This window comes from Mchenga conophoros, linkage group LG18, assembly GCF_057382185.1.
Source record: "Mchenga conophoros isolate Kocher_MC1m ecotype Shallow Benthic linkage group LG18, M_conophoros_male_GT1.1, whole genome shotgun sequence".
Lineage (NCBI taxonomy): Eukaryota > Metazoa > Chordata > Actinopteri > Cichliformes > Cichlidae > Mchenga > Mchenga conophoros.
In genome coordinates this window covers 32,352,784-32,364,299 of record NC_140543.1, presented here as the reverse complement: position 1 = coordinate 32,364,299, position 11,516 = coordinate 32,352,784, and the positions used below count along the sequence as shown (strand labels likewise).

At 41.0% G+C, this 11,516-nt stretch overlaps 1 protein-coding gene across 1 annotated transcript; it reads right to left on the bottom strand.

Moving 5' to 3' along the window:
• Window positions 1–781: 781 nt before the first annotated feature.
• dars2 (aspartyl-tRNA synthetase 2, mitochondrial) lies at window positions 782–11,101 on the bottom strand. The gene is made up of 17 exons (XM_085255126.1): window positions 10,670–11,101; window positions 10,165–10,264; window positions 9,519–9,582; window positions 9,325–9,426; window positions 8,799–8,894; window positions 8,601–8,724; window positions 8,372–8,418; window positions 8,055–8,161; window positions 6,068–6,137; window positions 4,187–4,366; window positions 3,948–4,055; window positions 3,747–3,809; window positions 3,445–3,597; window positions 3,135–3,353; window positions 2,937–3,047; window positions 2,757–2,832; window positions 782–1,286 (listed from the first exon to the last, which is right to left on the bottom strand). The coding sequence occupies exons 1-17, from the start codon at window positions 10,842–10,844 to the stop codon at window positions 1,102–1,104; spliced, it is 1,980 nt and encodes a 659-aa protein (XP_085111252.1). The 5' UTR covers window positions 10,845–11,101; the 3' UTR covers window positions 782–1,101.
• Between the last annotated feature and the right edge of the window lie 415 nt (window positions 11,102–11,516).

Genomic DNA, 11,516 nt, shown 5'->3' with positions numbered 1-11,516 from the left:
CACATACTGTGCACTGACAGTGACGGATGCGCCTACAGTATGTGCAAACCTCCCGTTTATTTTAATAAACGAATAAAAAAATAAACATGTTTATTATTTATCTATACTAATTTATTTTACGAATCCAGATTACTATCAAAGTTGGCTAGTTGCTAGATTTATGTGGCCACAGAACAGTTTCCACTTTGCCTCAGTCAATTTTATTAACACAGCAGTGCTTTTGGATCATATTCCTATATGGCTTCTTCTTTGCTTTAATCAGTATATTTTGGTGTTCACAGTTCTGGGATTACTCCCGAGTCCATGCACTAATCACACACACAAATTTCAGCCTAATTGTTGCGCACAGAGATTTCTCCAGATTCTGGTATATTATGCACCGATATGAAATTTTTTTTTTCAGTCATCACAATTTTACATTGAGGAAATGATTCTGAAATCATTCTATAATTTGTAAACTGTGTTCTTCCGACTGGTGAACCTCTATCCCATTCTTACTTCTAAGAAACAGATTCACTAAGATGCTCTCATTATTGTTTCTGACCTGTTAGTTGTATCTAGCGACCATCAAATTCAAACTGAGCTAATATTTCCCATGAAATGATACACGTACTGAGACTAAAATATGGGTTTACGTCATTTTCAAATCATTGCTTGCTGTTTTTATTTACATTACACAGAAGATGTATGAAGATCATCATGAAAATCATAAGTGAGAATCTCTGACTTTTGGATTTTAAAGTTCTGCACATGCTGAAATTGAACTTCTTGGCATCAAAAACAATGACATTATAGATTTATTATTATTTCATATAATGCCTCATTTGAACATGTACACCAAACCACCCCATAATAAGCAGCTGTACAGAATCAGTAAAAAGATATAAATATCTAAAAAACTTGATACGAAGGACCACAAACATAGAGGGACGGCAGCATCAATGCAGCCACAAGTATCTCTTGTCTCTGTTGTTTTGCCATCTGGCACAGATCTTACAGCCTCAAAGTCTTTTTGCTGTCTGCTGATAGTCTGCACATCTCCTCAGCCTCACCAGACCTGGGACTACACAGACATCCTTCGATGTCTGTGGTTCTTCTTAATCACTTTCCCTCTCTTCCTTGCTCTGTTGGCATTTTAACAGAAATGTGGTAACACTTCAGGTCCTCTTCAGACACCAAGTCGGGTGCACGGCTCATGAGGTCATGACCGCGGAATGACTTGGGGAAGGCGATTACGTCGCGGATGCTGGGAGCTCCGACTATTATTGAGACCAGTCGATCCAAACCTAGAAAAGGATAAAGAAATAAAGAGACAACTTGATCAATATACTGTTCAATATTGCACAATTTACTCTGAATTCACTGTTCAATTGTCCATGCAGGCTTCGCAATACATGCATTTTATACTAAGGACCTGGCAGAAAAAAGCTTGATCGTGTTCAGTCGAATGGTACAGACAGATACAGCTGAAATGGGCTAATAGTAAGAGTCAGACAAGTTCAGCACTGCTGCGCATTTGTCAAGTCACATCTTCCAAACCCAAATCATTTTGCACAATAACTGACTTGCTCACAGTTACTGAAACTCCATTCAGGCCCGGTGCTGCTCTGCTCTGAACATCTTATTCAGGTGTCACTGTGTGCCAGCTAATGACACAAACAGTGACAGTGTTGCCACCCTGTGGTCAAACCAGAAAGTACAGCTTTCAACTTTATCATTTCTATTCACACACTTCACACAAAACAAATACCAAACAAAGAACCACAAGACTCACAAACTACAGAGCAGTTTGGATTGTGTCTCTGCAGCATGTCTTTTGTCCTGTGTCCCTCCCCTCACCTCCAACCAGTCACAGCAGATGACCGCCCCTCCCTGAGCTTGGTTCTGCTAGATGTGTCTTCCTGTTAAAAAGGAGCTTTTCCTTCCCTCTGTCACCAAGTGCTTGCTCAAAGGACATTTCAAGATTGTTGGGTTCTCTCTGTATTATTTTTTAGAGAGTATTTACAATATTAGGTGCCTTAAGGTGCCTGATGCTGGGATATGGCACAAAATATATAATAACAAAATTGGACCCCCCCCCCAAAAAAAACAACAAAAAAAACCAAAAAAAAACAAACAAACAAACACACACAGTTACTCCAGCCTTAAATTATTCATTCACAAACTCGGATGCACAAATTGACCAGAAATTTTAATAAAAGTACCATCCAACTGTAAGTGTCTCTCCTTCTCTGTTCAGCGTACCAAAATGTTAACTCTAAGTTTGAACAACAAACATTCTGAGAAATCTCATACAGTTATGAGCTAAAACATAAAAATCCCACAAATGAATTATAAACTGATCCATCCTTATTGTCTTGGTCCAGCACTGTAAATAATTATGTGGACTTTAGCTGCTGGCGTTGTAGCACGAGACAGTGGTTTGTGGGCTGAAGAATGACCTGCCTAATGAATGGCATGGGAACACTAATAATTACCCAGTTAGTGCTATAGTGGGGATTTATATACAACTAATGGAGAAACATGTGTAACTAAAATCAAGCATGTTGCCATGGATATGTGTTAGTGCTAAGAGCAATTCAAGAAAATACACTGATCTCTTTTCAGTGGTTAGGGAAACTGGACCGCCTACAAACAGTATTTAGAGTGAAAGCAATGATATCAGGTTGATACCGTGTGGTTAGTAAAAACCCAGTGTATGCACACATGTAAGTCATATACGAGCTCAGTGATAAATCGAGCAGAGTTGAGCTCACCCAGAGCAATGCCTCCATGAGGCGGCGCTCCTGAATCCAAGGCCTCGAGGAGGTGGGAGAGAAGTCCGGGGTCCTCCTGAAACACAAAAACAGTTGGAAACAGTTAGTGTTAACACTGAAACGTCCCACTCTTTCATAAGTGAAAGACTGAACTGCACCAAGATGGAGGAAGCCACTGACCTTAAGGACATTCTTCAGTACATAAAACTGCTCTGAGGCTTTGTGGATGCGAATGGAGCCTCCTCCGATCTCACAGCCATTTAACACCAGGTCATAGTGCTGACCACGAACCTGTGAAATACAGAATTTACAAACAGACGATACATCCTGCATTTTTCTACATAATTAAAAATAACTAATAAAGTACTACACGAGTACCTTATGTGGATCAGTATAGAGTAACCGTGTGTCCTCTGGCACTGGTGCAGTAAATGGATGATGAGCTGATTCCAGCTCCTCTGGATCATCTTCTTTGGGCAAGAAGAGAGGAAAGTCCACGACCCACAGGAAGTGGAAGGCTGAGGGGTCACGCACGACCACACCATGAGACTCCAGGAGCTTTGCACACTGCAGGCGAAGATGACCCAGCAATGGGCACTGAGAGCAGAAAAGAGAGTCAGATGAAGGGAGCGTTTGTATCAGCTCTGTGCTTCTTTGTTTGACAGCCGACTCAAACCAAGCCTCTTACAACAGTGTGGTGGGAGCCTGCTGCAATCAGAAGCAGGTCTCCTGGCTTGGCTTCAGTCCACTTCAGCAGCTCGTCTGTGACAGACGAAGACAGCAGCTTCTTCAGGGGAGACTTCAATGTCCCGTCTGCTCTGACCAGCACCAGGCTCAGCTCCTTAACGCACGAGGAGAAAACACAACTTGTGACTTTCTACTAGTGTTTGTAACACACAAGTGTTTGTAACACACAAGTGTTTGTAACACACAAGTGTTTATCTCAGAACAACGTGAGGCGTAAAAGAAAGAAAAGGATAAGAGACCTACATGTCCAAACTGAGTCTTGGCTATTTGTTTCAGTTCTTCCAAATCCTTCCCAGTGAAAAGTTTCTGTTACAAGAAAGAAAACATAATGTGAGACACACAAATTCACATATGAGAGTTGTCAGCTTCTCTTGTGGCACAAAAACACATCTTCTGTTCTACATTTTCAGCATTCTCTGCCACAGGAAATGGTTCTGTTCTTACTGCTCCACTGGGGACACAGACGGCCCGAACGGAGCCTCCTGGTTGGCCAAGAGCTGATTGGAGGAATTCAATTTCCGTGGAAAGGAAGATCTGACTGAGGTCTATTAGCTGCACAAATAGACAAATAAAATAAAAAAAATCATATAATTCACTCATGTTGTACATTAAACAAAAGAGTAAAAGATGTAGCATGTTCAGTAAGGACATAGTTTCAGTTAGGACCCCAAGAAATCAAACACCTTCATGTTGAATCTGGTGTCGGGTTTGTCCACACCGTAGTCCCTCATGGCCTCTTCATATGTCAGAGTTTGGAAAGGAGCCTTAAGAGGACCACGTTCTGCAGGCCAAGAGTACTGCAGCAAACCCTCCACCAGTGACATGATACCTGCCTGGTCCACAAAAGACATCTCTATGTCCACCTGGGAGAAACGACAAGAGGATTTTCAGAATTCAGACAACATGACATGATCCAACATGTCACATGTATGTGACAACAGGCCGGTCTATGGGCCAGACTAATCGGACTATATGTACTCAGATTACAGGAGAGACACATGGTACTCACACAATCCTGAATTGAAATCTGTGATAAAATATCACAGGAGCAAAGATGGCACCAATATGTGTTTGCAAATCTTATTTTGGTGCAAAATCAGCAAACCTTTTAAATTACGCACATCATTGTTTGCAATGTTTTCACTCACAGCTGTAAAAGAATTCCAGCAGCAGCAGGATCCAAACAAAAAAGAGCTTTGGAATCAACTTGAAACATCGAGACAGGCTCGATCAAGATTTACAGTAAATTATATTGTGTGCTTTACATCTGGGAAGTGAGCTGCCATGTAAAAAGTACAGTTTAATTATTCTGTATTAGTTTTTTTAATTCGTCCTTTAAGTACTTTATTATTACATTTCTTAGCATTTTAAATTATTATTTTTTAGCAGTTTTATGCAACAGTGGGGTGATAAAATATCAAATCTTAGCAGTACCTTTATATATAACTTTTGTGGATTTAAAAAAAAAATCCATAATGCTTAGGCTCAGCAGAGGACAAAAATATCCAATTTGTCACAGTAGTTTGAGAAGGAGAATCCTGGACTACATGCACGAACGGCACGCAATTAGATTTGAAGCATAACATTTTGATACAGGTTAGGATTCCTGTTTTTCACACAAGTGGCCTGGATTCAACACCCAGTATGCTCACCTGTACTTCAGGCAGGTGAGCTACACTACACAGTTTAATTAGCTGTTGAATGCACCAGTCAGCTGATAAAATATTAAAACTAACAGGTGGTCTACACACACAAGTGGTACGAAATCGCCCATATGGAAAAGATATATATATAAATCTTATAAAGTTTGTATCTGTCTTGTGTGAAACTTGTATGAAAAGCATATAAGTGTGAAAACAGATATAAGATCCCTTGAAAAATTATATAATGAAACTTGTATGTTTTGGATACTTACTAAAACAATGTATGAAAGTAATGCGAAAGTGGCCACTTTCATGAGTAAATCATGTAAGCCTTATATGATTTACTCATGAAAGTGGCCACTTTCATGAGTAAATCATGTAAGCCTTATATGATTTAATCACATATAAGTTTTTACTATTTCTTTTCCGTATGGGCGGGTTTGAAGTCAGACATTTTATTTCAGAAACTGAACAAACTTCTAGTGGTTAAGATTCCAGATTTTCACACAGGCAGCTGAGGTTTGACTCCCAGTATAGGAAAGGGCAGTTTAATCATATACTCAAAGCTAACAGGACATCAGTCGTTTTCTCTTTTTCACGAATCTGTCATTTGTTTTGATTTGTTGCTCATACCGCAGTTGGCTCTGAGCTCTGGATAGCTTTTGCAACTTCTCCTGTTAGTTTTTTTTTTTTTTTTAAATGTCCATGTTCAGCTGTGTCTGTGAGTGTGCACACAACTATTTGCCTGCACTGCTGCGCGTGTGCTGCATATGTCACACATGCATGAAGAGGACTACTTGTAAACAGATATATGGGAGGTTGGCCAGCAATTTCAAATATCTCATGTCTGAAACAGACTGAAAAATGTATTTTTCTTTTTTTAAACTGTGGCGCTTCAAACTTGTGTGTATTCCATCTCACCTGGGTGAATTCAGGCTGCCTGTCTGGTTTGGAGCCTTCGTCTCTGTAGCACCGGGCTATCTGAAAGTACCTGCCACAGAGGAGACAGAAGACAGAGGTTGTTGGCCATTAACAGCAGGTTCTGACTCTAACGTGGTGGACTTCTAAAAATTCTGTTATGTGTGCAAAGCTATCAGCAGTGGAAATCAGTCAGGTCTAAGTGCTTTATTTCAGTATGGGAGTGCAATCATCCTTTGGTTCTTCTCCCCGGTATATAGGCAGTGACATAAGATTAATACCCCTAGGCTTTTTTCTCTTTTATCCAAGTACATGTTTCACACACAGAGTACGAATCTCCAGTATTTGCTCCATGCCTAGTCATCACATTTTAGGCTGGTATAGCAAACTTGCTTTAACCTCCTAGGACCTGGCGTCCACATATGTGGACATCATATTTTGGGTTATTTAGAACAAAATACTCAATTTTGCTCTACAAGGGCCTGATATCCACTTACGAGGACATTATACTGCTACTGTTCTATCGAATTTTAAACGAATATCCTCATATGTGGCTCTCATTTTTCTTAGAAACAAAAATCAGGTTAAAAAACAAAACAACAACTGGTAATTGTTTGTTTTTACATTCATCAGGTCCCAATCAGCCCAAATATCAAAGAGAAATTAAAAACGCATGCCATGAAAGAGTTTGGGTCTTAGGAGGTTAAAATGGTTTCTTATTAGCTGATGGTGGTCAGAAGTTTGCAGACGCTCATCGTGAACATAAACATGACAGTAATTTTAAATAACCTCTTTGAACTGTTTTTTCCCAGGGTGGAATGATACACGTGCTTTATGTACAGCATACATCTTTAATAACAAATATAACTTGACTATTATTTCTCTAATGTCCCTTACAATGCTTTGCCTCGACGAGACGCTTTGAGTAGCCGTCAACAAGCTTGTGGCATAATTCTCGATGGATATTTGACCACCACTTCTTGGTAGAATTTTTAGAGTTCATTTAAATTGGTTGGTTTCCTGGTCCCAGCCTTTATGTGTAACCAACAAATTTTCAACTAGGTTGAGGTTGCAGTATTGGGAAGACCGTTTCAACTGTCCAGCTGTGGATTTGTTGAAAAATTTGGAAGTAGTCCTCCTATATTATTCTCTCTATTTTGGGCAATTTACCCATATCACTGGTGGCAAAACATCCCCAAAGCTTGATGCTACCACCACCATGCTTGACGGTTGGTATGGTCCTCTTAGATTTGAAAGTCTCATCTTAATCCTCCAAACATACCCCTTGTAATTGTGGCCTAATAGCTCAATCTTTGTCTCGTCCAACCATAAAACCTCTTCACTTTCTGGGTCAGCACCCTCTCAGTCCATGTAATATAAAACTTGTTTCACTTGGGAAAGTGGCACTAATGTTCAAGTTCATGGCAGTCTTAAGCCCTGTGCTTCCTGGGTTGTTTCCTGAATAACCTAATCAATTTCCTCTCCTCTGAGGGAGAAATTGGTCTTCTTCCAAACAATCCAAACAATTTGCATTTACATGCAGTTGTTTGAATTTATTATCTTGCAGTATTCAGTTGTTTAGAAAGGTCTCCAACAGACCTTCCCAGTTTGTATACATCTACAGGTCTCCTTCCAAGACCTTAAGTGAGTTCTTTCCCCATTCTTGAGTGCTGGTCAGTCCAATGAATGCTGTCAAAAAATCATTTTTATACTGGCAAAAAGGGCAAAATCATGATCACTAACCAGTAGTTAAAAGACACTGTAGAACCTTGTACATACATACATTAAAGACGCATGTATGTACATCATCATTAAAAGCCCCAAATTACCATGACATTCATGCTCCCGACGAGTGGATGAAAACTTCTGACCAGAACTGTATGCTCACTATTCGTTCCCTTTTAACTCTGTTTTCGATCTGGACCAGTGCAGCGTTTAAAAACAACAAACATCTTTCTGTTAAATAGCAGATTGTGGAGCCTGCACCCACCTGTCTACACCAGCCACCATGAGAAGCTGCTTAAACTGCTGTGGACTCTGGGGTAAAGAGTAAAATAATCCTGGCTCTCTGGAGGGAACCACAAACTCTTTGGCTCCCTAAAACACAAACACTCATTAAGTTCATTAAAATATCAGATATGAAACCATAACATGTAAGCCAAATTATGTTTTTGCTGTTATATTTATATTTAATAGAACCAAAGAATTTTTTAGAAACTGTTCTTATAGACCATTAAAGGTGGATTGTTGTGCAAGTTTCTGCTCTTTAACCTGGTAAACATGTAAAAATGTCTACAAATGTCTTACCCCTGGTGTCCTTTTGAACAGAGTGGGAGTTTCCACATCCACAAAGCCTATTCATTACAGCAAAACAACAACAACAGCAAAAAGCATATGAAAATCAGAGCTTGCTACAGCAAGAACAGATTAGTTCCTGCACCTGGTTTCCTCTTACAGGCAACAACATCAGTGACAGTCCTGTGACCTTTTATGTCTGGGCAAATTAAAGACAGAACACAAACATGGCTGTCCATACCGTGCACATTACAGAGATACTCCCTCATCTTCATCACCAGCTGGGATCTCAGTCTTAGGTTCTTCTGCATCTGTGATGACCTCAGGTCCAGGTAGCGATACTGCATCCGCAATGACTCAGACTTCTGGTGAGTAAAAAAATTTTTTATTATTACAGCGTGCTCAATAGTCCACGTCCATGTAACGTTAAGTTACTTACTTTGACAAAGTCTTTTATCTCAAACGGCAGCTTCTGGCACACATTGAAGACCTCCACATTCTCTGCCAAGACTTCGATCTCTCCTGTCGGCATCTCCTGGTTTAAACACACGATTCAAAACAGAATTAGGCGACTAATCACCAAAAGTCTCATTATATTGCTACAGAAAGCAATTTAAGATTGATGAAATGGTATCAATTCACCAGATTATTTAGGACAGACAGTCACTCCTTGGAAAAGAAAGTTTCTGATCCCTGTCCTTTACTATGTTCATTAAAGGACAGAACATTATTATGCTATTTGATAAATATAGTGAAACATATTGATGAGAGAGTGTTGGTACTTTTTTTCCCCTTCCACGTTTAAAACCAGGCACTCAGTATATTAAGCACAGTGTGACTGGATGCTGTAGTAATTAGGATTCCTGGCCCATGTGGGTTAAACTCAAAGTACAGGAACTAGACTTTCCTCACCACCCCCTGCAGGTGGGTGGTGTTTCACTGCACCTTCAGAAGCACGTACAGACCTTGTTCTCCTGCCCCACTGGTCGGTTCCTGACTGTTCCTGTAACCTTGATGACAGACTCGGGCGTCAGATTGCACAACGTGGCTTTCAAAGTACTTGGAGACTTAAAACAGAGGAAACAAACTATTTAGTTCTGTATTTTACAGCACAGCGTTCATTGGTAATGTTAGTGTATTTTGTTGTTTTCTTCCATACTTCCTGAGGAATTAGAATTTGTGTCAAGCCGCTGAAGTCTCGCAGGATGACGAACAGGTCCTGCCTGTAGGGGGCAGAGACACATACTGTTTCTCAAATTTATATGAGACCCTTTGAAGAATGATGAAAGAACTTTTTTTAAGATGGTCTTAGTTCTCTTGGCTTTCTTGAGATCTTTCAGAGTTTTACTTAAATTTTTTTTGGCCTTTTTCTGCTTGTACTCGATAGAGTACAGTGAAGAGTGACGGAGAGAGAGGGGAACACGTGTGGCAAAGGGTTGCGGGTCGGATTCAAACCTGTGCTGGCCACTCTCAGACATACGGCCTGCTCATCCCAGTGAGCTAAACCAGCACCCAGAGGTTTTCTTAAGACGTTTGCTGCTTTTTCACTCATTTCCAGTCCAGTCCTTGCACCTGACCATTTTCAGCTGGTTGTCATGAAGCCATTCTTAAGCAAGGGAAACGGGGAGAAAAGGCTGGGGAACGCCAAATTACACAAGAACCGGCAAAGGTCTTATAGAGCGATTAACCCAAATTGGACACTTTCGGTTTTGGAGGTCAGGAGAGAGGTACAACAGTGGGTTACTACAGCCATCTGTAAAACACACTGGGGGCTCAGTCATATCAATCAACCAGTGGCTGACTACCTGAGATACTGGACCCAGCCACACAGAGTGACTTTCTTCCCCGCATCATCTGATCGCAGTTCTCCACAGGTGTGACTCCTGAACGACAGACTGCTGGGACCTGATCGTAAGATGGATTTGGGACACAAGTCACAAGTTACACTTTGATACTCATTTTAAGTACTTACTGAAACTGAAGTGAATTTCTGCCGCATTAACAGATATGCAGAAATGTATAGAATTACAGTTTTTACAGAGACGGAAGAACAAATGTTTTACAAAATAATAAGTGTCCAAAAGTCTTAGATAATACAAGCAAACACGTCTCCTACAAAGTGGAAGATTCTAAAGGATTCTAATGAAACATGAATGATGTGGACAAGCTGGACTCAACTGAGAATCCTGTCCAATAACTACAAATGTAGACAGTAGAAGACCAGTAGAAGACCAGTAGAAGAAGTAGTGGCATTGGGCGCACGCACGTCACGTCAGTGTACAGGCTGGAGTACAGCCAGCTGATGAGTACCTGTGGAGGGCGGAGCAGCCCCGCAGAGTCCGTATGAGCAGCTCAGATGTCTGAGCTGAGGTCTCCACAGCAGCCGACCTTGACTGGGAGTCGAAGCTGAGCTCTGATACCAGACAGCATGAGCTCTGAGTCCTGTGAACACACTCCGCAGCACCAGCCTGCCTTTTGTTGCCATTTCTTTCAAAACACAGAGTGAAGCTCAGGCTGAGGAGAGCATGTTATTCAGAGCCGTGTCTGTCGCACTCCTCTCCCTCAGAGTAACAGGCTTGCAGAGTCCTTAAGGTTGTAATGTGAGCATTATGAAGCTCCACGGCAGTGAGAGCAGGTGAACTGCCGTTACTCTTCCTGGATCCGGATAAGACTCGTGAGAAGTTTTCACGACTGCCTGCTCATGAGGATGGGCTGCTGTGCATCTGTTCAGTCTCATCCAGTCATGTGGCAATCGGCGCATTTTTACCGGACGTGACGTCACGTTGCTAGACGAGAACAGTCAACCTGCGACATGATCGATCTAACTCGCGAGGAAAAAGTCCACACGCTTTCAAGATTTCATCAATCTCCGATTCTTTTTCTAGAGACAACGCAACTTTTAGTTTAGTTTTTCAAGGGTGTTATTTAGTCTGTTGCCAGATTATTTATACGCAGCATTAGAATTACAAAACCAACCCCAAGTTTGTTCTCTTCTTAACTCGTTAAATTTGTTTAAGAAAATAAACCACAGAAAACATATATTATAAAGAGTGGTGTCAAACTCGTGTCACATCGTGGGCCACACACAGCCCACTTATGATCGAGTGGGCTGTGTGCCGCATGACTGGATGAGACATGACAGCCCACTCGATCATAA

Excerpts from the sequence above, each read along its gene's own strand:
- dars2 (XM_085255126.1), bottom strand. The coding sequence starts at position 10,844 with ATGGCAACAAAAGGCAGGCTGGTGCTGCGGAGTGTGTTCACAGGACTC. Across the intron at positions 4,056-4,186 it reads ACACCAGATTCAACATGAAG|CTAATAGACCTCAGTCAGAT; the intron begins GTGTTTGATTTC and ends CTATTTGTGCAG. Across the intron at positions 3,048-3,134 it reads TCTATACTGATCCACATAAG|GTTCGTGGTCAGCACTATGA; the intron begins GTACTCGTGTAG and ends TGTATTTCACAG.